This window comes from Amblyraja radiata, chromosome 38 (assembly GCF_010909765.2).
Source record: "Amblyraja radiata isolate CabotCenter1 chromosome 38, sAmbRad1.1.pri, whole genome shotgun sequence".
NCBI lineage: Eukaryota > Metazoa > Chordata > Chondrichthyes > Rajiformes > Rajidae > Amblyraja > Amblyraja radiata.
The window spans coordinates 8518702-8545871 of NC_045993.1; the positions used below are offsets into that span (position 1 = coordinate 8518702).

General features: G+C 44.4%; 2 protein-coding genes across 4 annotated transcripts in view; both read right to left on the minus strand.

Moving 5' to 3' along the window:
- Positions 1-4746: 4746 nt before the first annotated feature.
- Positions 4747-9389, minus strand: polr2f (RNA polymerase II, I and III subunit F). The gene is made up of 5 exons (XM_033013221.1): positions 9265-9389; positions 7688-7757; positions 6549-6679; positions 5362-5433; positions 4747-4937 (listed from the first exon to the last, which is right to left on the minus strand). Exons 1-5 carry the CDS (start codon positions 9282-9284, stop codon positions 4847-4849), a joined length of 384 nt encoding a protein of 127 aa, XP_032869112.1. The 5' UTR covers positions 9285-9389; the 3' UTR covers positions 4747-4846.
- A 1860-nt stretch (positions 9390-11249) lies between these two features.
- Positions 11250-27170, minus strand: part of tnrc6b (trinucleotide repeat containing adaptor 6B) — a 103311-nt gene continuing 87390 nt past the window's right edge. For 2 of the 3 annotated variants that reach the window (XM_033013453.1, XM_033013452.1), the window contains 3 exons: positions 25741-25820; positions 23599-23738; positions 11250-22466 (listed from right to left, as the gene is read on the minus strand). In XM_033013453.1, the coding sequence (XP_032869344.1) occupies positions 22097-22466; positions 23599-23738; positions 25741-25820 (590 nt within the window). In that variant the 3' untranslated portion in view covers positions 11250-22096. The remainder of the gene's footprint in view (positions 22467-23598; positions 23739-25740; positions 25821-27170) is intronic. The other variant, XM_033013454.1, reaches the window with a different exon arrangement.

Consider the following 27170-nt stretch of genomic DNA (forward strand, 5'->3'; position numbering starts at 1 on the left):
CTATCCTTTACTATCTAACTTCTTTTTCTTATTCTAATCTTTTTTCAGTGTAATAAAAAAAAAAAAAAAGAAGTTGTACATAAAATGTATTATGAAAAAATATATTAGGCACTTTGGTGCCATATGACTGTACTTACTTCTAATAAAATAAAATATAAAAAAAAAAAAAAAAAAAAAAATACAAAACCTATTGTTCTTTATTTGAATACATATTGCATTTACAACAAGATGGACTTTAGACTTTAGAGATACAGAGTGGAAACTGGCCCTTCGGCCCACCGAGTCAACCAGCAATCACCCCGTACACTAGCACTACCCTACACACTAAGGACAATTTACAATTTACAGAAGTCAATTGAAGAATCTACAAACCTGCACTTCTTTAGGATGTGGGAGGAAACCAGAGCACTCAGAAAAATCCAAGCGGTCAAAGGGAGAACGTACAAACTCCGTACAGACAACACCCGTAGTCAGGATCGAACTCGGGTCTCTGGCGCGTAAGGCAGCTACTCCATCACTGCCTGATGAGTTGATAGCACAGATCACAACATACGAGTCTGATGCATTGACTTCTCCATTTACAATACGATAGAACTTTATTTATCCCAGGAGGGAAATTGATCTGACAACAGTCATAAAACACAAGATACATGAAATTAAAGTGAGGAGTGGAAAGGATTGGGGGGAGAGGGAAGGGGGGTCAGTCTACCCCACGACAGAAGGGGGAGGAGTAGTACAGTTTGCTAGCCACAGGGAAGAAGGATCTCCTGTGGCGTTCTGTGCTGCATCTTGGTGGAACCAGTCTGTTGCTGAAGGTGCTCCTCAGGTTGGCCAGCGTGTGTCATGGAGGGGGTGAGCTGTATTGTCCAGGATGCTCCACAGTTTGAGGAGCATCCTCCCCTCCAAGACCAACCTCCCGTGAATCCAACTCCGCCCCCAGGACGGAGCCAGCCTTCCTGATGAGTTTATACTGCCCTCACCAACTCCAACCTCACCCACTGCCCTCCCACACTCTGCGCCAATCCCAACCTCGTTATCTAACCTGCAGACTAGGGCAGTTCCATCGCGGTTTGGCAGACTGACTCCCCTACCTTATTGAACTCATCAATTTCATCAACGTCCACTCTGCCTTCAAATTCATGGACCGTTTCTGACACCTCTTCCCCCCCCCCCCCCCTTTCATCATCTCAGTCTCCATCTTGGGAGAGGAACTATCCACTGCTATCTACTACAAACCCAAGGACTCCCACAGCCACCCGAACTATACCTTACCCCACCCCCCCACCCCTACTTTGTCCCGTAAGAATGCCACCCCTTTCCCTCGGTTTCACTGCTTCCGCCGCATCAGATGAGACCCTCTAGGACATTAGCGATGTCCTCCTTCTCTAGGAAACAGGGCTTCCCCCATCCCCTCCGTCACTGTGAGCTGGATGCTTAATTTCATGTGAGCCCATGCTCACATCCCATATTTGCTTTCACCTCACCGCTCCTAGACAGAATAGAGGTAGTGTCCTCTTGGTGCTCAGCCTTCACATGCACCACATCATTCTTTGGTATTTCCACCTAGAATGCGATCGTACCAACCGTCACAACGGCCACCCCGCCCGTTCTGATTCGCATAAGCACGTTCTCTCTCCATATTCCCTCTTTCGTTCACTCCTCCCCACCCATTCCTCCATCTGCCCAAGCACTTTCCCTTGCAGTGGTAGAAGGTGTTACACCTGTCTCTACACCTCCACCCTCACCACCATCCAAGGAACCAGGCGCCACTTCCAGGGCACCAATTGAGACATTTTGAAGTGGTGCAGCAGTGGTGAAACTAACTCACTGCATCAGCAGCCTTCATACAATCCTGACCCCGGCTGTTACATGTGTGAAGTTTGCACATTCTATCTGCATGAATCCTCCAGTTGCTCCGATATCCTCCCACATCCCAAAAGTGTGTGGGTTGATGATTTAATTGCCCGCTGTAACTTGTAGGTGGGTGGAGTGACAATAGGGTGGAATTGATGGGCCTGTGAGATAGAACAGGTTACAGGGAAATAAGTGGAGGAATGGGATTACCAGCATAGGGAGTGCTAGCATAGTCTATGAGTTGAGTGGCCTCCTTTTACAAGTTAGCAAGGTCATGAGTAGAAAATAAACTGGGCTGTAGTTTGGTTGTAAATGCATAAAGTTGACAACCAGGGAAGTGAGGCCAATCTCATATATTTTTATCTCTGGCCATCTACCTATCAACCCCCCCCCCCCCCCCCCCACCCGGTCATCTTCATCTGTATCCACCTATCACTTGCCAGGCTTTGTCCTGTCTATCCACTCTTCCCCAACATAATCAGTCTTAAGAAGGGTCCTGTTCTGAAGCGCCACCTATCCATGTTCTCCAGAGATGCTGCCTGGCCCGCTGAGTGACTCTAGCACTATGTTTATTTTTTGGTAAACGAGCATCTGCAGTTCCTTGTTTATACATTGATGTTCTCTGTGGCCACACGTGTATACTGCACGCCACTCTGCTCACCACATTACTGTGCTATTACACCAAGCTGCATTTTTTCATGAATTTCTGGAAATTTAATGCAATTTCGTTTAAATTAATATTTCTCATCTCATGTGGGAGGGGGGGGGATTCAAAACCCTGAATCTAATATCAATAGTCAGGCCTTTTGATACATCCAACAACTTAATAAGGGTCTGAAGAAGGGTTTCGGTCCGAAACGTTTCCCTCGCTCTAGATGCTGCCGCACCCGCTGAGTTTCTCCAGCAATTTTGTCTACCTTCGATTTTCCAGCATCTGCAGTTCCTTCTTAAAAACTTAATAACCACGTTCCCTCGTACTCCTTATAAAATGCAAAACTAACTGGAGTTCTGTTTTTGTTGCAGATGCTCCACATTGGAAAGCAGGTTACAAGGTGAGGAGTGAATGTAATTTAGCAAAGGGAACTATTGGCCTAGAATGTCATACTCGTGTATCTAGTGTAATATTTGAAAGGACACTGAGAAGGAAATATGTTGCTCGAGAACCCAGGATAAGCACCGATACCGCTGCAATATTTGGACAGCTAGTCCTATTTCACATCTGGCCATCCACGGAGGTTGCTGCAATAATTGGGAACAGGGTGCGGAGCAGACTCGATGGGCCGAATGGCCTAATTTTGCTCCTGAGTCCTATTGTCTATGTTGCTGACCAGGACAGTACCACCCGGTGGCCACTGGAGGGCGCCAAGAAGAGCAATTTGTGACAACTTGATCCAAACCAGAGCCAATGGCAAAACATGTCTCACCTGCATTTATTTCAACACATCGGTTGTGAAAAATACAATACAATTCAATTTATTGTCATTTGGACCCCTTGAGGTCCAAACGAAATGTCGTTTCTGCAGCCATACATTACAAAACAAAAAGACCCGAGACACAACACAGTTTACACAAACATCCATCACAAAAAAAACTTATCTCTCCACTGCACTCTCCCCCCCCCGATGTCAGAGTCAAAGTCAAAGCCCCCGGCTGGCGATGGCGATTGTCCCGCGGCCATTAAAGCCACGCCGGGTGATGCAAGGTCGCGCACCGGGTCTTGGTGTTAGAGCCCCCGGCGTGCGCTCGCAGAGTCCCGCGGCCATTCCAAGCTGCGCGGGGCGATGGTGTAAGGCCCCGCTCAGGTAATCTTCAACCCCGCAACTCGGGCGGGAGAAGTCGCCGTTGCGGAAGCCCCGAAAAGCGGTCACCCAGCAGGGACCCGCAGGCTCCCGGTGCCACCGTCCGCCAAACCCGCAGTTGCAGCCTCCGAATCTCCGGGGGGTCGGGTGGCAGCAGTGCTCAACCACAGCTCCACCCGCTCCGGACTCGGCCAGCCCCGTGACGGTGAGTAGTCGGCAGCTCCGCAACTGGAACCCCAGGTCGTTCCTGTTGGAGGCCGCTCCACGTTGCAGCCCCAACGACAACGGAGACCCGACAAAGAAAAGGTCGGGTCTCCCGTGCAGGGGAAAGATTTTAAAGTTACCCCCCACCCACATACCCCAACAAAAAAAATAACAAAAACTACATAAAAACGAGACAAAAAATAATAAAACACAGACGGACTGCAGAGGCCGCTGCTGACGAGAGTCGCGCCGCCCACCGAAAATAGTTGTTGATCAAGGCTCTTACAGATTTTGCTGGGGGCTGCCTTAAAGTTTATAGAAAATCCCATCGGCACAGATTGTGTGAGCTATTGAACAGAGGACAAAGCTTGTTTTGAGCTCCATTGCACCCTGTAAATAGACTGCTGCAATATAGACACCCAGGCAGAAGACACATGCTACAAGCACCCATCGTCTCAAGGCATTGGACAGGTACCTCAATAAGAAAGGTTTATAGGTATATGGGCCAAAAGCAGGCAGGTGGGACCAGTGTAGATGGGGCACCTTGGTCGGCATGGGCAAGTTGGGCCGAAGGGCCTGTTTCCATAGTGTACGGCTATGACTGTCAGATTGGAGACAGGTGACAGACTAAAGCTCTCTCTGATGGGAAGAGCTGTCCCATCAAACTCTCCCAGAATAACTGAGACTGGCCAAATGCTTTAAAAAGGTTCAGTATGATTTCACTTCCTTTTTACTCTACTTTACTGTTGATAAAAGTCCAAGACTGTGCGCCCAGATTATTCAGCTAGAGATCATGGAGCCTCCATATCACTGTCCCAGCTGAGTTCTTCCAACATTTCTGTTTTTGTGAGATTCCAGCATCTGCTGATTTATTTGCTTTGCAGAAGAGTCAACAGAAATCACAGTTTATTTTATAAAATGTGTAGAATTAAAAATATAACATTTAAATAGTGAAAACGTGTGCAAAGTGATTGATGGGAAGGCAATGGTCAGTCTGCGATTATCAACTCGTCCACTCCCCAGTCCTCGTAGCTTCCATCCGGCAGATATCGACGGATAATAATTGGAATTTTTCGTGCTCTGGAAGGCAAGAGTAATTGCTGTCTTTAGAAAATAGTTGATCAAAACTGGTGAGCAGTGAGTGCAGTTAAATAAAGAACTATGTAACAAATAAATTCTCCTTCATGGAGCAGAGAAGGTCAAGTTTGGCAGTGGTGTAAGAAAATCAAGAGGATATGTGGAAACTGCTTTTGTTGAAAGGTCAGTTTTGAGGTTTAAGATAATTGTCGAAATGCTCACAGGCGAGCTGACAGGAAATTACTTTCACACGACAGGTTGTTGCAATCTGGACCCTCTGCCTGCTTCCAGCTCCTCGTCTCGAACATGATATTTACAATAGCCTTAGATTAAAGTAATCCTCCAGTTTTCATGCAACATCTTGTTTCAATAATTGCAAAGCAGGGAGGGAAATGAATGGCGGCCAAGCACTGATGCTGGGACTTACTTCAGCTCTTTCATTGCGATCTGCAGAGGGTCGGTCTCTCCTTCCAGCTCAACCATGACCGGGGCGCACATTCTGTAAAAGAAAGGAGCTGATGAGTTGCACTGTGCGCTGGTTAACCTTCCAGCCGAGCACCTGTGGTGCAGCCACACATCGCTGAGTCAGTGGTAGAGTTGCTGCCTTACACCGCCAGAGATCCAGGTTCGATCCTGACCACGGGTGCTGTCTGTACTGAGTTTGTACTTTCTCCCCGTGACTTTTCTCTGGAACTCTGGTTTCCTCCCACACTACAAAGATGTACAGGTTTGTAGGCTAGTTGTCTTGGTAAAATTATAAATTGTCCCTAGTGTGTGTAGGATAATGTTAGTGTGCGGGGATTGCTGGTTGGCGCAGACTCGGTGGGCCGAAGGGCCTGATTCCGCGCTGTTTTTCTAACCTTAGCTCTAGTCCTGCCATAGACGTGGCTCCCAACCTTTCTCACCTGCGGCTTAAATTCCAGATGGAAGTGAAGGCAAGAAAAGACCAGGACCAAGAACAAATGACCTCAGGCAGGGTGGTGCCCTGTTCGGCCCATCGTTGGCCAGGGAAGGTGTGATCTCGAGTGGGAAACAATGTGGTGAACTGTGGAACTAGTTAAATGAGTGGAGATAGGGAGCAAGAAGGTTGGAGAGGGGAGTGTTGTTTGAAGTTACTTAAAATGAGAGAATTCAACATTCATACCGCTGGCTTGTAAGCTACCCAGGCAAAATATGAGGGGCTGTTCCTCCAATTTATGTGGCCCCACTCTGGCAATGGAGGAGGCCTAGGACAGAAAGGTCAGTGTGGGTACGGGAAGGGGAGTTGAAATGGATGGCAAGTGGGAGATCCCGTAGGCCTCAGTGGACCGAGCGTACCTTAGCTTTAGTGTAAGTGGGTGCTTGATTAGTCCTGAAAGGCCTGTGTTTTTTTAACCAAAAAATTATTTAATCAATTTACAATAATATTTACAGTATGAAATAAATCAAAATAAAACCCACCACCATAATACAAGACAAACAAATATACTAAATGAACTACTATACAACTATATTACTATCCTTATTGAGGATGCATGAAGGGCCTGTTCCATGCTGCCTCTGTGACTCTATAGTGTACTAGCAAGAGAGTCTGGCCAACCGTTCAGTGTACAGTGAGGCGGTGGCTGTACTCACGCTATCTGGAGTGCCCGTGTTCCCAGTACTCGAGCCCTCTCGTACTTGGTCATGTAGGACGTGGTGATCCTCTTCAGATTGGCCTGACTCCCGTCCGCCGCGGGGAGAATCTCCACGTTCTCGCGGTCTTCCTGAAAAACAGCTCAGGACATGGAGGAAAAAGCTGACACAAAGTGCTGGAGCAACTCAGCGGCTCAGGCAGTTTCTCTGGAAGACATGGATTTGTTTTTTAACAGCTAAAGCAGTAAAATGGTCCCAAAGGAGCAATTTTCAGAGGGGGGGAAATAATTAATTTAATCGCCACGATCAAAAATTTGGCTGGGGTTTCTCAGAACCATTTTCGATAGCCAGCAATATTCTGCTCTGAAGATACACAAAGTAAATAAAATTCTGGAGCAACTCAGCGGGTCAGGCAGCATCTCTGGAGAAAAGGAATAGGTGATATTTCGGATCAGAACCCTTCTTCAGTCTGAAGTTGCTCCAGTGCTTTGTGCCTATCTTCAGTATAAACCAGTATCTGCAGTTCCTTCCTACACAATACTTTGCTTTGTATCAGACAGCCCACGTTTCTCTTCCCTCCCCAATCCCTCTATTTATTCCTCCTCCTGGCAGGTTAACAGCCATCAACAACCCGCAACCCTCTCCCAGCCAACATAGAGTGGGAATAGATCTGTCATTCAGTTTGCTTTGGGCTCTCCCCCACACAGAGATTCCCTTTTTTTCTCCTCATCTTTCCTCTTTGTTGCACATTTGCTTTCTAAACCCTGACTAAAGGTGATCAAACTGAGACATTAACATGCATATATCCATCCATGTGCCTATGTAAAAGCCTCTTAAACACCAGGATCGTTTCTACATCCATCACCACCCCTGGCAGCATGTTCCAGGCCCTCATCACCCTCTGTGTAAAGAGTTGATCGCTGACATCCAACAAAAGGAGCTCCATATCATGACAGTAGGCCATTCAGCCCATCCAGTCCATGCTACTCTCACCCACCTTCTTCTTTCCTGTATCCTATCCTTTCTCACATGCTGCTCAATTCCACTCCAGACTGGGAAGTGGCACTGAGCCCAGATTGAAGGCGAACAGAGGCCTGGTTGTTACACTCAGCGAGAGGGACATCATTATCGGCTCTCACCTCCTCCGCGTTATCCAAGTCATCCATCGCTTCATCTTCATCTGCATCGTCGAAATCATCCCCATCGAAACTGGAATTGGAGAAAGGGGAGTCAGCTAAATAAACCCGGATCAAGTCTGTTGAAACATTACTGTTTCTCTCTCCAAAGACGCAGCGTTATCTGCTGAGCATTTCCAGTATTTTTAGTTTTAGTTGTAAACAGCAGCTTGGCATGTGGGCAAAGCCACCTGATGTCGTTCACACTTGCAGCTGCGTCTGGACCTCGTTGCATGATCACTGAAGCTTCACAACTCCTGCACCGTGTCCCAGGGAACCACCTCTAACTCCACATCCCACACCAGAGAAGATTTACAAGGATGTTGCCAGACTCGAGGGCCTGAGCTGTAGGGGGAAGGTTGAGCAGGCTAGGACTTTCTTCCTTGGAGCACAGGAGGATGAGGAGTGATCTTATAGAGGTAAACAAGATCACGAGAGGAATACATCAGGTAAATGCACAGAGTCTCTTACCCAGATTAGGGGAATTGAGAACCAGAGGACATAGGTTTAAGGTGAAGGGGGAAAGATTTAATAGCAACCCAAGGGGTAACTTTATTACACAAAGGGTGGTAGGTATATGGAACGCACTGTCGGAAGAGGTAGTTAAGGCAGGTTCTATCATAACATTTAAGAGACATTTAGTCTGGTACATGGATAGGGCGGGTTTGAAGGGATATGGGCCACATACAGGCAGGTGGGACTAATGTAGATGGGACACGTTGATCGGCGTAGGTAAGTTGGGCCAAAGGGCCTGTTTCCATGTCCATGACCGCCCAGGGTAGCAAAACCATTGCACCAACTGGATACTCGCTGCCACCTGTGTCCAGTCTTCTGGACAGCCCGGCCGACTGCTCTGGACTCAGCGGGAAGGGCAGTGGCTGCACCCTGTGAGGTGCAAGGACCCACCCCAGGCAATGGGAAGGTCACTGCAAGAGTGCAATTGCTCAGCCCTTGCTGGGGGAGGCGCTGTAGGTTGTAATGCAATTACCCACCCCAGCCAGTGGGGGCGCTGTGGGATCGGTATAATGACACATCCCGGCCAGTGGGGGCGCTGCGGGGTCGGTATAATGACCCATCCCGGCCAGTGGGGGCGCTGCGGGGTCGGTATAATGGCCCTGCTAGTGGGGTCGGTATAATGACACATCCCAGCCAGTGGGGGCGCTGTAGGTTACAATGCAATGACCCATCTCGGCCTGTGGGGTCGGTATAATGACACATCCCAGCCAGTGGGGGCGCTGCGGGTCGGTATAATGGCCCTGCCAGTGGGGGCGCTATAATGACACATCCCAGCCAGTGGGGGCGCTGTAGGTTACAATGCAATGACCCATCTCGGCCTGTGGGGTCGGTATAATGACACATCCCAGCCAGTGGGGGCGCTGCGGGCCGGGCCTGGCCGGCTAGTCTAATCCCCTGAACCCCGCTCTACGCCGCAGCGCTAAAGGTGGAGCAAAGTGCGACAGCGCAGGCTGCCGGCGAGTTGCTGGGGACGGGGACAAGGGGTGCGGAGACGACGCCCCTCCCCCTCCCGCTCACTCACTCACTTGTCCTCGTTGTCCGACATGATGGCGACAGCGGCGGCAACAGCGGCAGCAGCGTCCTAAACCCGCTCCTTCCTCAGCAACGGGCGCCGAGGGACTGCGCCACAGCTTCCGGGTCAGAGGTTGCCGGCTCCTCTGATGACGTCACTGCCTGCGCCGCGTTGCTAGGGGCGCTGTCCGCCATCTTGCGCCGGGACCAGGTAACCAGGGGCGTCCAGCCATGCACATTCCGCGCTTGTTATTCTCGCTCAATAACCGGGCGTCGGAGTAAACTCCCCCTCAAAGCGCCGGCTGACCGCTATCTCCGGCCCGGAGGCGGCAGTCGGCCGTCGGGCAGCGGCTGTGGGAGCGGGGGAGAGGATGGATGGGTCGCTACCTACCCCGGGGTCTCGACCCTCCACAGCCGCTGCCCGACCCGCTGGCGGGATTCCGCCCTCCCTCCTCCCCAACACCCTCCCGTCCTGTCGACAAACTGACCCTCGTTTTGCTAAAACGCCATCAACGTGAAAGGTTCATCCTCTCTCATCACAGAGACCGCCTGACCCTCCACAACATTTTGCTCCCGACTAACCGCATCGTTTAGCCCGGTCTTGTCTGATGAGAATTTTAATGCACCTTGGTACATGTGATAATAAGGAACCTGAATTTACCCCAATGCAATTTCCTTCCATCTACAGCTGCGGCATTTGTGATGTCCTCCAACACTTATAGTTCTCGGTTCAAACTGGTGTCCAAATCATCTACACCCCCATTCTATACTAGGGATGCCTGACAGCAGTTCGGCTCCCATCCCACCATTGTCCACAGGTCTGTTCACCATCTCCCCCGAAAGGTCTTAACCCAAAACGTTACCCATCCCTTTTCTCCAGAGATGCTGCCTGATCCACTGTTACTCCCCAAGGGATAGGGTTCCCCTTGCCTTCATCTTTCACCCCACCATCCTCCACATTCACCAGATCAACCTCTAACTTCTGCCACTTTCATTGCGATATCATATTTTCCTCTTTTCTCCTGGTTCGCCTTTCCATCTGCAACAACCGCCTACTCCCCAGCTCACTGAATTTTACCATGCGATGGCAGCAGATGCCACTGACCTCTTCTTCCCACTTGTGACCACAATATTTCTCCAGCATTTTCCCAATTAATTGTACTGCATTTGGTGGTGTTCTTCTTCCTCGTGTCCGGCCATCTTCTATATCACGTCTTTCCAGTGGTTGGCGCAGGCGGGCGCAGCAGCATTTGGTGTTCAAAATTGGTGGACATTAAAGTCACTGATGTACAACACAAAAACAGTTCAAACTCCATACAGACTGAACCTGTGTTTAATATTGCACCACATCCCTTTCTCCTCTTCTCAGTTGCGATGAACAAGTCATTACCATCCTCAAACCTAGCACCACCACAACCATTCCCATTATTCTCTCCAAGAGGACAGGCTTAAGGTGAAGGGGAAAATATTTAATAGTAATAGTGAGAGGTAATTTTTACGCATAGGGTAGTGGGTGTACGGAACAAGCTGCCAGATGAGGTAGTTGAGGCAGGAACTATCATAACATTTAAGAGACATTTGGACAGGTACATGGATAGGATAGGTTTAGAGGGGTATGGGCAGGTGGGACTAGTGTAGCTGGGACTGTTGGCCTGTTCCCATACTGTAAGACTCTGACTTTAGTAATAGACCTCTCCTATTCAAACAGCACCATTCCCACCTCTGGTCACCCAAGATTTGCTAAGGCGAATTATAAATCATAGCAGCTCTCCAAGAAAAGTATCCTTAGCTTCAAACCAAACAGCAAATCCTTTCCCAGTTCCAACATTTTTACAGCCAATACATAAAAGACTTGAAGAGAATCTTCTCATTTCTGGCAGCAGGGTCCTGGAGATGAACCTTCAACTGGAGTCTCCAGGATTCCCCAGGAGGGGTCAGCAACATTAACTGTACTGTGTAATGTAGATGAAAGAAGAAAAAAAAAGTCGGACACGAAATGTAATGCTTAGCAGCCAAACACATGTTTATTCTCTTTTTTTTCTCAAGAAAAATTATGTAGTCCACTGAAGCAACTGTGTTGCACAATCACAATCACATCCTCAAAACAAACCACGGATAAAAGCAAAATTCAAAATTATTTATATATATACCTATTAGAACAACATTTTGTTTCAGTTTCAATGAAATGACTTTTTTTTTAATATTTTGCTCTGATATATAAAAAAATTCACCCTTATTATTCCAGCGATGGGGTTACAGTACCAACTATGGCCAGATCAAGAAATGGAAACTCTCCAGCTTATTTGTACAAACTACATAGAGCAACACAATTTGTTAATGAACCAGTGATTTTATTTTTCCTCTCTTAATAAGTACCTATCCTGGTTACAGAATGCATAGTTCAGAATTTTCATTTTCTAATTAAAAGGCAATGGCACCCACTAATGGGATGATTTCTCCACCCCCCACCCCCCCAAACCCCATCACCCATCCCTCTCCCAATATGGTAAAAAGTCAGTATCCCTTTAAACAAATTTTGCAGGCCATTTTGTTTAAATAATGAAATACATTCATTTTTTTGTGTGTCAGTCCTGCCTCTCTCTCTCTCACTTCTGTCAAAGGTAATTTATACATTACAGTGTTGTCACCAGCATTGCAGTAAACCGTAATGTACTCTTGGCCACTTAAACCATTGCGAAATTCTAAGTTCTGCCTTCTCAAACATAACACTCTCCCTGGTTGCAACCCAAGCTGTATAATACTGGGTGAAGTGCATAACTGCCAGTTACTAATCAGTGCTGATAGAGACGGGAACAGTTTTAAGTGGTGAATGAACACAACATCACAGAATGTATTGGCTTGAAGTACTATTATTTTTCCTATAGTGTATTGGCACCATTACGCCAAGTAATTCTAGTGACAACACTGCATTTTCTACACAGACACGCCGTATCCCTACAGAAATCACTCTGCTACTGAACCCACCTTCAATCCACAGTAAAGATGGTTTGGATGATGATTTTATTTTTGGACAAGGCCAACCAACCACTCTGTTAAACAGGAATGGTGTGTTCACAGAAGAGAAAATGGCGTTAGACTTCTCTTTCCCTCCCAACAACCCCTCCCCAATCTCAAAAAATAAAATAGATGGATTATCCAGTTACCTATGGCAACCCATTGAGTGGTCTGCCTAAAAAAAAAAAGCTTTTAGCCAAACACTGGCAGGTGAGCCAAGTCTGCAAGTGTTAAACCCTCTGCTGCCCTATCTGGGGAGCCAGGCATCCCACTGTATGTGCTACAGGGTTGCCTTACCAATATTTATCAATATAAGAAGCGACAGTCCGATAGCACCAATACTGAACTGGTACCGGGGGCAGGCACGGTAGGAAATCAGACATCCGAATACCAAACAGACCAATTATCCCGACCACCTAGCTCCATATATTTTTTTTCCTGCAAAACCTATCAAAATACACACATGCTTAATGTATGACATATCAGCAAATTCTTCTGTAAATGTTCTAAATTGTTCATTATATAACATTAGGATTATTTTATTTAAAAAATTGAGAAATCCTTGGAACCACGCAATTTAAGATTTTTATATATTTATATATATATATATAATTCACAGTACTATTAGAATAAGTTTCTTTTTTTTAATCTCTTCCTTCTTGGTTGCCGAATTCTACATTAGTTGAGTGATAATTGTAAAGGTTTATATACAGGTTACTTGTCTGCAACTGAAAAATAGTTTCAACTTCTCCTGAGCAGTTCTGATATGCTGCCTCCTTACTACACTCTGTGTAACTGTCTGCTGCACCAATAACCAACTACGCAGGAATCCTTGGCAAGACCACTCTGCTATTTCCACTGAAAGGGGAGGATGCCTAACTAACACTCTCTGCATCACACTGTTGGCGATTAATTATCCCAGTTTACATGGCACCAAATTTTCCAATGATACCCTGTAAACTCCAACTAAAACAGAACAAAATTGTTTATTTTCATGAATATTTTGTCATGGTGCAGCAAAGTAATAGACATCACTCTGAGTCACAGCAGGCAAGTGTAAACAGTGTAATTCAATCTCTTTCCCACCCCACTTCATGATGGATTTTTGTAATGTCTCTTTGTTCAACACGGGACAATGCAATAGGTCACCCGAAGCCCACCCCATTTTATGGGCAAGGTGAGATTTAATGGAGGCAGGAGGGAAAGAAGATGGGTGGAGGGTTGCATGAATGCAATCTGTGGGAACAAAAAGGGAGGGGGGAAATAAACCAGAGGATGTGTTGGGAATGCATCACCACATCCCGGGAACAGTGCAACAGATGGAGAGGATGAAGACCCATGCCATGCACACAGCTTGGGTCAAATTACGTGTGCTACTCTAACAAAATTATTCCCTAAATTAAAACTGCTGAATAAGGATTGAAGCTACCCCCTCCCCCCATGGCCCTCAAAACAATCCATGAGTCTCATTTTCTTTATTTGGTGTTGTGATGATGAACGTAAACGCACAGGACAAGTTCTTTACAGAATTACTGGCAGTTGGACTTCTTCCCTGGACTGTGAGTCAACTGGCCAGGAGAGAAAGGCAATCACCAGCAACTGACCAGTGCAGCGTGCAGCTGCTCTACGCGTTTAAACAGCCACAGTGGTGTAGAAGAATGAGAAATTACAAGAAGCAAGTTGCATGCTACGTGCAATTCTAGAACTATTTTTTTATGAGGAGCCACTTCTCTCCCCCATCAAAGTCATTAATACCAAAAAAAAAATCTCTATTATAGAATAAATTCACTGTGCAATATACACACACTGTTGGATTGATCAAATCCAAAGCTTTTTGATAGTTTCTTAAAGGAAAATTCCAAAGCAATGCTGATTGTTTCTCCTTGAAGAATGGGAGTTTTATTTCGGCAGATCCTAAGACACTGATTACTGCAACTGCCTGTTATCAGGGAGGGGAGATGGAGGACTCGAAAGGCAATTGTCAGAATTGTTTTTGTAACTTAACAATTTTCCATGCACAAAAAAATTACGTATGCAATCAATCTTATTCTCCCGTCCCCAAAAAACAGGAGAAAGCAAACTATGAACACACCCTGCAATATCGTTGGAAGAAATAATGGGAGAGCTATGCCCTGGATCATACAATATTAACTAAACAGCAATAATTCAATATAGCAACATCTTAGTCACAGCTATGGATTTCTTTTTAAAATAAGACATACTTTCAAAAAGGCAGAAATTCTCAACACTAAATTTTCCTTTCAAAGTGCGATATCCTTTACAAATTTAAACGGCCAACTTAAGCAGCACAGCTGCACTGTTTCATGAGAAAGATGTGGCATCCAATCCTCAGCAAAACCCCATTCACCCCAATGTGGCAAGGACTCGAATCTCTCCCTCATCCCTCACACAAAAATATAAAGATTATAGATACGATTAACACTACTGCCCTAATACAGCTGTGCATACAGATGAACTGTGCAATCAAACTAATAGCAGCACCAATGCATTCACAACTCAGGGTTTAGGAAAAGGGAAAAGCAGGATGTTAGCAATACAATCCATACACAGACAAGGGGCAAGCTTGTCAGCTGTTCCATATCCCAGTCAACCAAACCCAAGCAAAGTAACCAAAGACAATGGATGAATCATCACCAAATCTGATGGGAAGTTTGAAAGCACTTTTCCACCAACAAATGAGATAAACGGGTTCTTCCTGATACTCAAGCTGTGGCCCAAACATTTACAGCCAATAAATAGCACAGGTAATAAAAACATTACAATTACATTTTAACATTAAAAAAACGTAGCTGGGAGACTACAATCTTGGCTGCGGATGGAACAAAGACAAGGGATCAAGGTACTGAATGCCCCATGAAAAGACTCGATCATGACAGATCCAGTTTAAAGTGTGCGAAGTTCAGATATGGCTGGTGACATGGGAATCAATTCTCCTTTCAGTCAATGGCGTGTGCTGGGATCACTTCGAGAGTGATCAATTGGTAAGTTTGCATTGGGATTTGAGCATCTTTTTTAAAATACTCGGGGAATGCAGTGGATCTACAAGAGACTGCTCAGTAATCTCGCGGTTTCAGGCACTCCTTCAGGAAGAACGATTAGCACTGCGGTTTGGTGTTGATGAAAATGCCATTCGGCACTGCCAGGAGACCAACAGGTCAGAAAGGGCACCGTCTTTCACCCTTCTTCCCCCCCACCCACTCCAACCCACCAAAAGTCAGGGGATGGCGGTGCGGTTTATGTGACACCAACCGTAAGCTAAAACCAGGTGAAAAAAAATGATACCGTTTGCTGAGGAGATGTAAATGAGATAGCTAAGTGTTTAAAGTGCCATCGGGTGCTGCCAAAATCGATTCCTTCTTAATTATTCTAACTGCGGCACTCTAACACACGGCAGATTTTGCATCTTTTTCCCAACCCCTCTACAAAGGTCAATGTGAGCTGAGTTTCTCCACATTGATTATGATCTGGGAAAAGCAACTGACTGGAAACTCAGGTCGATTCACATTTTCTAATATAGTTAAGATATCTAAGGATATGGTCACTGTTCACAGGCTGATGAATGGGATCTAGTATTGTAAACACCTACCCCTTTACTTCACAGAAATTTGCCAGTGACTGATATTTTCAGGTCAGGGTACAATTGTATGCAGACATGGAAGTGAAACCTCTGCTTCCCTCACCTAAAGCACCACAATTACAAAGCTATGCAGGACTCAATTACACACGGAAACAGTGGCTGTGTTGTCGGGGAAACCAGCAGGATAGCTAACAAGGAATGATAAGAACCTATGATAAACCAGAAAATGCTGCAAATTGACAGCAGATTTACTATCTGAAGAAGAGGTTCAGATGATAAATGATAGGCACCATCTGAAACACTATTTAAGGTGCAGGGGTTGTGTGTAAGCTACAATTTCTACCCTCCACTTAGCCTTACAGGCTACCCTTCATTGTGATCATTTTAAACACACATTTGCATGGCTCCATAGGCCATGTACAGTGGGGTTCTAGCATGTGTATTATTTTAAGCAGTGTTTTATCTTGTTTGAAAGCAGTGTTTAAATGTTCTGTTTATCTGCAAATCTTGCTTCTCTCGGGTCTATTGTTTCGTCACAGTCTAAATGCATCCACAAAGTTGGTATATTGAAATCTGCAGCGGTTCTGTGGGTCGGAGGTTAATAATATTCAAGTCCTGCTGTCCAACATGCGAAGGGTGGTCATACACTTACTGAATAAATACCAGCTTAGCAATTGTCAGGGACTTTTAACATTCGTTTGAAGACTGTCCCACAATGCCATCAACATTGACATCTAAAATGGAATTTGTGTCAGTTGGGAAGAAATGAAAACAAGGAACACTTTTACAACATAAACCAACCAAATTATTCTAAGCAAGGCGACATTTTACAATAATTGTTATTCTGGCATGTGCAACTAAGCAATAAAATTGCAGCATGATATATTTATGTTTGAAATGTTCCATGCATAAAATGGGCAAGGATGAGATGGGGGGATGGGGAGGCACGACACATGCAATGCTAGAGACTCAGGCCGGGCTGGTTTCTGCAGTGGCACTTGCTGATCATCTCAAGCTGCTAACTACATTAGTGTGAAGTGCCAGTGCTCAGCTGCCAAACGGTATTAAATGCTGCTCCTCAGCATTAAACAGCACCACACTAAAGCAGTAACAGCAATATAAAAGGGCCCCGTTCGCTGAGCTCCCCTCATTGCCACCTCTCTGAAGTAATATAGTACAGGGATCCTGAAGAGTTTAAACAATTGCCGGGGCTGCTGATCAGCACAATAAATTCCTTTACCAAGCTGGAATAAGCCAGGATGGTGCACAGAATGGGGGACGAGTACAAACAAATTGTGCTTATTTTGGAATCATTTCCCTTAATTTCATGAAACAATACTTTATCCTGTTTGAAATATTTTTGGCCACTTTTCCTCCCCCTGTCATAGCATGGATCAGTCAGGTTATGGAAATACAGTGAAAATACAGCACATTAAACACCCTGATCCAGACTAACTGTTCCCACACTCACTGTGAATGGCTTGCTTATAGATTTGGACAGGACATTTTGAGTTGCCATGCGTAGTTGAGTGGAGGATTCCATTACTAGGTTGAGGGGCGAGGGCATTTTACAATGGATCTTTGCACATTGGAAAAGGATTGATCAGAGATTTAATATTACACTGGGTACACCACAACCCTCCCACCCTTTCCTTTCTCCACTTTCATCTTCTCCAGGATGAGAAGAGTTGTTCTTGCCAGTCAAAGCGAATATGATGACAATTGTGTGTACGTATTACTTCTAACCCAAATATTCCAAAAGGAACGCTATGAGGTATTACTATTTAAGTAATTTCTTGTCATTAGACGGGTTTGGAACTGGTGCAACAAATAGACTTAAAAATCTAAATCTCAAAGTCAAACATCAGGTTTTTTTTATTCCCTCTTAAAAATAAACAACATTTTGGGAACTGGCTTTTCCCCTAAAAATTCCTGAGAACTTTCTTTAAATTTTAGGAGGAAGTAAAATAATAGAAGCAAAACAAAAAGAAAATGCAAACTAAAATAAAAACAACACTGTCAAATGCTCCCAGAGTTTTTCATCTAAAAATACGAAACATATATTTTTGGTCTTTTGTTATCCTGTTTTGATGGAAGAACGGTTCAACGTTTTTTTTTCTGATTTCGGATTTCTCAATGCATTGGAAATAGAATTTATAGGACTGTGCCGGCAATATTTGAACTTAAGTATTTAAAATCATGTATAAGAACAGTTCATATAAATTATTCTCAGAGTCCACACTCTCAAAACAGAAATGTGGATTAAGTGCGATGGAGGACGGGTCGCATCACTCCCTAATCCACCTCACCTTGGATTAGTCAGTATAAACGTTACCTTAGTCAGAGGAGTATAAGTATTTTGCAGCCTTAGGTAACTGGTACAATAACCAGTCTCCACTAATGAACAGAGCGAGGGTGGCTGGATCAGATACAGTGCCCAGCCCAGCAATTTAGTAATATCCCCGTTCTTCCAGACCTAAAGGTCATTAGACTATTCAATCAAACTAGACAATTTTTTTGTTTTAAAAATGCAAGATTCTTCAAAATATTTCAATTTGACACAGCCCTAGAGATTATGTAAACAGGACAAGGCCAAACTCTTGGACACCTCCCTAATATTCTGAATTTTATCACTCCACAAAGTGCTGGAAGATGAGCAAGCACACGCAGGAGTGAGGCGCATTTGGGTGGGTGAATGTGTGTGTGTGTGTGTGTGTGTGTGTGTTTGTATATATATATGAGCTAGAACTGGGGAGGAGGGCAGGGATGGGATAAGCATGGTAAATGCAAAAGTGACAATATGTATGAGTGGGGGAAAGGCAAAGGTTTTCTCCAGGTTGGCTGGTTGGATCAGAAGGTAGGTTAAAATAGTAACTTTTAATGACAGCTACTTTTAATCACTGAACTGATGCGACAGCGGCGTGCCTTCAAGCTCAAGGTGAAGACATTCAAAGAATGACTAATGTCCTTCCCTTTCCCCTCCACTGTTTGTCACTGCTCATTGTCCATTACCATGCTGCCCCTTCTCCCTCATACCCATTCTACAATGCTTTACTTTGTTTATAAAGAAAAATAATTAACACTACAGCAAAACACAATGAGGACAATTAAAAAACAGAAAAAAGGTGCAATACTTTAAACAACATTAACAACATTTTTATATATAGTTTCCTAAACAAGTAAATGCTTTTCTCACTAGATTCACCCGTGGGCTTAAAACATGAATGGGAGGAAATAAAGGAAAGCACAAACTGCTTTTAAACTACTAAAGAACATTCATACGTAAACGTTTATAAATTTTATATAGTGATCGACCAGTGAACAAAGGTACTGATACTCCTCTCTGCGTTCGGCTTTTATCCACCATTCATTGAGACCCAGTACCAGCCTGTACAGCAGCACGACTGAAATAGTCGGCTACCTATTGAGGTGTGTGTGTGTGTGTGTGTGTGTGTGTTTTTAGATATATTATTAAGGATGTGTGCCAGTTTCCAGCGCAACTGTTGTACACTCAATACAATTGATTGAATTATTTGATTTCAAGAGTGGGTGAAATCAGCAATAATGTCACTAATTGAAATTGGACAGGAGACAGACACACACCCACTCATTAAATGCGCCTGATGTAACATTTTAAAGAAATACACTTTCAGTATCTTTAAAGTTTATATTGGACATTTTGTTCGATGCTGTGGCCACGCCAGGTCTGCTTAAGAGTCCCAGCTGTGATCCCTTAATGCACGTGCATCATTGCTCTGCATACGCATGCAGACATGCTCAATGTTTGGTGTAAACAAAATAATATGCTAAAGCTATTCCTACACAGTTTGATGTAACCTTAAACCTAGGTTTGCAGCAACATTTGTTTGCATACTTCAGGTCAGCAAGTACACAGAATGGCCACAGAATGTCTTGCTGTCACAGATGGACCGTAATTTCAAAGAAATAACCTGCGTGGTTTAAGGAAAGGAAAGTGAGTTGCGCACAGCAAGCGTTATTGTAGCCATAAGCAAGGTTGTCCCCAGAGCTCGGTCCTATTCCAAAATCCCTGTGCAGTTACAGAGAAGGTTTTGTTAAGAGTGGAGATGCCGGGGACTGTGGGATGTAAACAGCTGGCTGTAAACCAATTTTGCAGGCTTGTGCCAATGAGGCTTTGTGGGTGGCCACAAGCATTTTGTGAAAGTGTCAATTTACAGGCAGTCCAGGTGAACGGAGGGAGGAAGGCTCAAGCCAGCCAAGCCAATTGGAAAGCTACATTTCTGCTCAAAGATTAAAAAAACACAAAACATATACAAAAGGAGGGAGGACTATTTTCAAAGGAGTTATTTTTATTAAATTACGGCAACACCTTCATTGGATTAGCTAAGTGTTTTGAAATACCTCAAGGGGGAGGGGGCAGGGAAATGACTGACCCGCCAGGAATCCCCCCAGTTTACAAAATGATAAAGCTTGTTACAGTACACAATGCAAGTCCCCCTCTACACTTTGAAACTGAGTGCAACATGTACATTTACCTTGAAAACCTCTACACTAACTTTTCTAACCTACATTGTTTTTAAGTGCTTATGTCATTAGAGTGTAGCATTCAGAGGGCAGCATAGCCCAGAGAGGGGGGGGGGGGGGGAGAGGGGAACAGAGAGAGAGAGAGAGGGGGGGGGGAGAGAGAGAGAGAGAGAAGGAAATAAAGATACTACTGCAACGCTAACCTGTGGCGCATGGTAAACAGCACCAGCTATAGGTGATGAAATGACACTATAAGCAGTGTGGTACTATCTTCATCGGCGCAAGATTGTGCCTTGCTATCTATCACTGGATGTGTTACAAATCTTCTGCAGAAAAATACGGTAACCAAACTGAATAGAGCACAAAAGAAGCAGCATTGTAGCAAAGGGCTAGGAACATCTTAATTATCAACTGAAATGTGTTAAGACAACCTTTGGTTAGACAAAGAAGGCAATGGGCAAAATTGGAGTGGAACAGCATCTCCTTGGATTAAAAGACTAACTCTGGGAAGCGATAACCCAAGTTATGCCCAGAACCTTAATCAACCAGAGGCACCTATGACACAAAATACCACTCTCCACACTTCTAGAAGCAGATGGAGGTTGATGCTCTTGAGATGCCATTTTTCCCCCTCCTTAAGATTATCAGTCATGCTGGGCCAATAATTTAACAGCCCTTTGCAACCTTGCCCAAGCAGCTATTATTCATTCCTGACCCTAGACAACGAATGTGGGCAGGGTATTCAACCGCAGAGGCCGTTGCAGCTTTGTTTGACCCTGACCACACCGGAAAGCCACACGTACAAATGGAAACTACGAATGATTTCTTTCTGACCCTCTGACCAGCTTGTATACAGTGGTGGAGGGGCCAATGAACATCAATTTAAGCCCTAAGATAACAGCCTCTGTGGCTGAAAAAAATAAGCTAATTCAGCACTGACCAGAAATCAAGTGGAACTTCTCTGGTCAGTGTGATTTAGTAGTGGTCCTGGTGGTTTATTTAGTTATCAGGGGAGCAGTTTAAGAATCTGTTCTAAATTCCAACCCCACACCATCCCACAATGCAGGTCTGACATTGGTAACTGCTGCAGCCCAGCCCTGAAGGCTGGCACATATAGCAATGGTACGGGTGCATAGTAATAGCCTGTAAATTGTACATCTAATAAGTGACTGCGAGGCTCGATATCCGTCCTGGTCAATCACTAGCTTGAATACGTGAGGTTCTGCTGCGTCTCCGCTATTGCATGTCAGAGGACAGAAACGTGCCCAGTGCAAAAAAAAAGAGATTTTAAAAAGCCTGTTTGTGTTTTCAGTAAATATCCTGTTGCAACAACTTCTCAATACGGAGGGGGGGGGGGAAATCATGTAAGGAAAAAAACTATACTACCTTTTTAAAAAACTTATTTATTGTGTGATGGTAAAGTGTACTTCACATTTTTAATGTTGGCGTTCATGATTCAAGTATTTTGAAGTGTGATATGTTTTTTTAGTTTTTAGTTTTTTAGTTTTTTTTGATTAAAAAAAAGTAGCTGAAAATTAGGAGGGAGGTGTCTATGTGCACAAAAGAGACTGTGGATGACCCCCTTAATTTGTTTCACTTTTTTCTTTTTTTTCTCCTTTTTTTTCTTTAAACTTGTCTTGAAACTTATTGCAGTTTGAAAAAAAACACATTAGTGCTGCTGTTCAAAAAAGTTCACGAGGTCACAGGTCAAAGGTTGAAAGCTTAAAAGTTCAAATTGAATCAGCCCCTCCACCCAGGAGGTCACCAGGTAGTAGGGGCGCTGGACTGCCCATTCGGTGCGAATCGTCAGAATTCGGGGCACCCCACAAGCTTGCCGTGTAGCTCGGGGTGGCCCAGAGCGAAGCTCCCGCCAAGTTCCCACTACCCCTGCCCACTCCTCCGGCACTGTTCCACTGTCCCAGGCTGGCCCGGCCTCCAAACGAATGCAGGCTGCTCCCCACTGGATCCATCTGACTCTGTCCTGTCTCCAGCGTCTGCCAGCCTGGGGAAGGTGTCGATAACTGACCTTGTGCAAAATAGCGGTTGACTTCCTCTTCACTGACAAACTCAGCAAGGATGGTAGTGTTCCCCAACACACACCTGCAAAATAAAAATAACAGGGAATTGTTTCAAGGAAGACACCGAGACACTGAAAAGTGCTCAAAAATGTTAATGGTGAAGAAGCAGCATATTGTTTTATTTTTCTTTCTCCCTACTAATTTTTTTAATTTACTTCCCCAAAAGTGGTATTATTAATTCATCTGCATCAACCTGGTAAAGCATTGGATACATAAATTCACGAGCAAGTGATCTGAGATTTGGCAATCTCATCCTGTGACAATTCACTGTTTACCAGAAACTCAACTCTACTTGGTCAACTACTGCTTTATTTCCTCAACTCCAATTGATTAACGCCACCCAAAACAGAAAAGCAACCATTCTGTTGCAGTGGTGTTACAAACCATTGAAAACAAAGAGAGACAAATGCTGTAAATGTGCAGTGGAGTTTTCAGCACCGTCTAATGCTATGAACTTTGATGAAACGCACCCAATCATGGTTCTAACCTGCTGTTTCCCTTTCAGATACTAGCTCTCTGTTGGGGATTTCCAGCATTTTCTCTTTACATTTGTGCTTCCCAATATTGGCAGCTTTTAAGCTCCAGCAGAAAGAACTTCTCATTGCAAGTGAAGGTACACTTGCTGTTTTAATTGTGTGTTTCTGTATGCATTCTCCTCAGTCATCAAAATTCAAAACAGAATGCAATACTGAAAGGAGGTCTGGCATCAACAGTTTGTGAATAGATTGCTGTCACCTTCCTGACTAGGGAGCAATTCAGTTAGGTAGGGAGAAAGCAGCCAGGGAAATCATCTTATCTCAAAGCTAGTTTAGAGATACAGCGGACCACAGGGCCTTAGGTCCACCGAGTCCATGCCGGCCAGTGATCTCCGCACACTAACACTATCCTACATATACTCGGGATAATTTAACAGAAGCTAATTAGCCTACAAACCTGTACGTCTTTGGAGTGTGGGATGAAACCAGAGCACCCAGAGAAAACCCTTGTAGGTTATGGGGAAAACATACAAACTCTGCACAGACAGAACCCGTAGTCAGGATCGAACCCGGGTCTCTGGCACTGTAAGACAGCAACTCTACCGCTGCGCCACCGTGCTGACCTTGAGGTGAAAACATTTCAAAACACAGCATGATAACAGCACAACAGATACTTACATGTGCAGCGCAGTCTGGGCCTTGGCAGCCTCTTGTTTGGTGCTGTACCGGACCAATGCGGTGCCGTGCGTCAGGTTCAGGTGGAATGTTATCAGCGGCCCATGCTGCATGCAGATTGTTCGGAGAGTGGAGCCATCAATCTGAGAGGACGCAATATTAAACTCTTTCAATTAATTTGGCTATTTTGTTTTAAATTGTTCCTCAAAGCTTTGATGAGAGTCTAGCATCTTCCTCAATTATAACTGTTTGTCACCCATCCAAATGATTTCATAATTGGATATACAGCAAGTGTTTAGGACTTTTCCAATGAAGGAGTATAACGGTGGAGTTCAATCTCACACCTACTTTTCCCAGCCAAAGGCCAGTAGTCATTTGGTATGCATCAATTTTCACACAAGCTGTAATCTCGTTATCTGCTCTGCCAAGTCCTGGCCTAGAAATGCATTCAAAGAACCCAAACACAGATCAATTATATCAACCAAAGGGCAAAGCTTCCAAATGCCCTGGAGCAACACCTGCTAACTTTTCTTCCCCACTGCCTTCAATTTCTAAATTGGGGCACAACTAATTTTGATGCCATTATACTGGAACTTGCAAAGGTTGATTGGGAGAGGCAATTTGCAGCTAAAGGGTGTCTGGCAAGTGGGAGGCTGATAAATGTAAAATGGGTGGAGTTCAGGAACAGCAAGTCCCTACTAGAGTGAAGGGCTAGATTGGCAGAATTGGGAAACCTGGTTGACGAGGAATATTGAAGCATGTCAGGTTAGGCAGCTGGGACTAAGGAACAAAAGATGTAGGACTGTGCTTACAAAGGATATCAGAAGAGCAAAAAGGAGATGCAAGACATCCTTGGCAGACCAAGTATCAGTGTAGAGTCACAAGTCTTGAATGAATACATGGTCTTGAATGAATACTTCTCAACTATATTTACTGTTGAGAAGGTCATGGAGGCTAGGGAATTCATAGATAAGAATAGTGATGCCCTGAAACACAGACATTACAAAGAGTAGTAAGAGTACAAAGTTGGTGGTTTTAAGATGTGTCAAACTGTTCAAATCCCAGCGACTCAACAAAGTGTATCCTAGGACATTGTGAGAGAAGAAATTGGTGAGAGTGATCGTTGGACAGCATGGACTGGGTGGATCAAAGGGCCTGTTTCCATGCTAAACTAAACTACCCTATTGATCAAGTAATATCCATGGAAAAAGAAACTTCACTTTTCAGCTCAAAAACTATTCATCAGATCAGGTGTCATAATTTCTGTGTCTTTTTCCCTCAGATTGTATTTGGCAGTTTGTTTTTTTGACAGCGATATCCAAGTCTTTGCTTTTAAACATTAAACCAAGTGCCACTACACTTGCCGGAAAATAATAGGTAGTTCAATAAACAACAGCAGTTTCAAATTGTCAGGCTTACACCAGGGTGCTCTGCAATTTACTGCCCTCATAATACAAAGCTTCAGGAAATTCTATGTTCCTCTTCCTTGAAAGACTCTGTTTCTGGCTCCTTTGCACCAGTAGATCTCCCACCCTGTCTCAATTAGTTTTTCGTTTCTTGTTGCTCTGTAATTTAATCTTTCCTTATAATCTGCATTGGATATTAGCTACAGTTCAACACGCCTGCACTCTCCATAAACTAATGTCAGAAAGAGTTCACAAGAGAAACACCCCCCTTTTGTTTGGTTTACAGATGGCAGCACGAAAACAGGCCCTTCAGCCCATCGAGTCTGCGCCGATCATTGACCCCCATATACCAACACACTAGCATCAATTTACAATTATTACCAAAGCCAAATTAACCTATAAACTTGTGTCTATCGAATGTAGGAGGAAACCGGAGCACCCGGAGAAAACCTGCACAGTCAGAGAGAAAGTACAGATATCACCCGTAATGAGGATCAAACCCGGGTCTCTGGCACTGGAAGGCAGAAAATCTACCTCTACGCCACTGTGCCTTGTCTTTGGGAAAATCCACTTGCTTACACTTGAAGGCTGGTGGATATCGAGACTTGTATGCAATGCCAGCTGACACTCTGTGACCATGATGCTGAATGAACGTCCAGAGAAAACATTATAAACCCATCAGGAATCACAACCATCGCTGTCACATGCCTCTTGCCAATGATAAGCTTAACGCCATTACCTGGGGAGTGAGATTATGAAGAACAAGCCAGGAGCTGACTCGGCCAGATCCACCCGAATTGCCATCACTCCAGTTGGAACCTAGAGAAAGAGGAGGAGATGAGGTACAGTTCTCTTTAAAACCTAGGAGGCTTTATTCCTGCAAATGACAGGCAGCCAATTTAATAGATGTGATGTGACAGATAAGAAACTCTAAACTTCATTAACTCTAGGAAACAGAGCAAAATTGAAATTTGATGGGGAACTGTTATTAATTACTGATAAGTTTGGAGGAAGAAACTTGTGCATCCACAAGAGTCTAAAATACTTTACAGCCAATATTATCTTTTAATGCAGGCTCAGAAAATTTACATTTCTAAGATTGCAGAATATCAGATACAGGAGACCACACACTACTTCAAGCCTGCTCCACCATTCAATAAGATTGAAGTCTGATATGCAATTGCTGCGAGTATTGCAAGGAAATACAAGCACAGCAAAATTCCATGAACAGAAACACAATCTGGCTGAATGCAAAATCTGTTTGTTAAAGCCAACAGTGGCTTCTTTTACTTCTGCTCGAGGATTCAATGCCACCCCGGAGGATGCCGCATCTGGTATACAGCATTTTGAGTCATACAACAGTAACAGGTTCTTTGACCCAAAGTGTCCATTCTGAGCATCAAATACACATCTATACCAATCCCATTTACCACCACTTAATCCATAACCTTATATGTCTTGGCAAGTACTTTATCTTTTTAAATGTTGTGAGTAAACCTGCCTTCACCGTCTTCTCAGGCAGTTTCCAATCATCCATTTCTTTTTACCTTGGAACTCCTTTAATCCTTTTACCCCTCACTGTAAACCCATCCCCTGGTTTTAAACATCAAGAGTGAAAGCAAGAGGGTTTTATTATCAAAGGTCCCAAAACAGAATAACAACATTCTTAATTGCAGCATCCACCCTATCCATGTCTCCCATAATTTTGTACTCATCTATCAAGTTCCCTTTCAGCAACCCCCCCCCCCCCACCCTTGAAATACAACCCAACCTGTCCAGCCTCTCCTCATAACTGAGGCATTCCATCCTGGTTCATCTCCAGCACCCTCGTGTGATCTTCCTGTACATCGATACACACAATACTCCAGCTATGGCTTAAACCATGTTTGCTAAAGTTGCACCATGCTCTTCCCGTTCTTATATTCCAATGCAGACCTCACCTCAAGTGTACTGCCACCTTGAGGGACATGCTCCCTCTGATCAATACTGCCTAAGAACACCACCAAGCCATCCCAAAATATATTACCTTGCACTTGTCAGGATTAAACCCATTGCACCATCCAATTTACCATCTGATCAATATGTTTTTCCTTACTGGAAAAGAGATCAGCCTAAACATGTATATAGATCTTCATTCTCCCAGGACAATTTTTCAGCCACAGAGCCTGA

Excerpts from the sequence above, each read along its gene's own strand:
- polr2f (XM_033013221.1), bottom strand. The coding sequence starts at position 9,284 with ATGTCGGACAACGAGGACAA. Across the intron at positions 7,758-9,264 it reads ATGTCGGACAACGAGGACAA|TTTCGATGGGGATGATTTCG; the intron begins GTGAGTGAGTGA and ends CTCCAATTCCAG. Across the intron at positions 5,434-6,548 it reads ACACGGGCACTCCAGATAGC|AATGTGCGCCCCGGTCATGG; the intron begins GTGAGTACAGCC and ends TTTCTTTTACAG.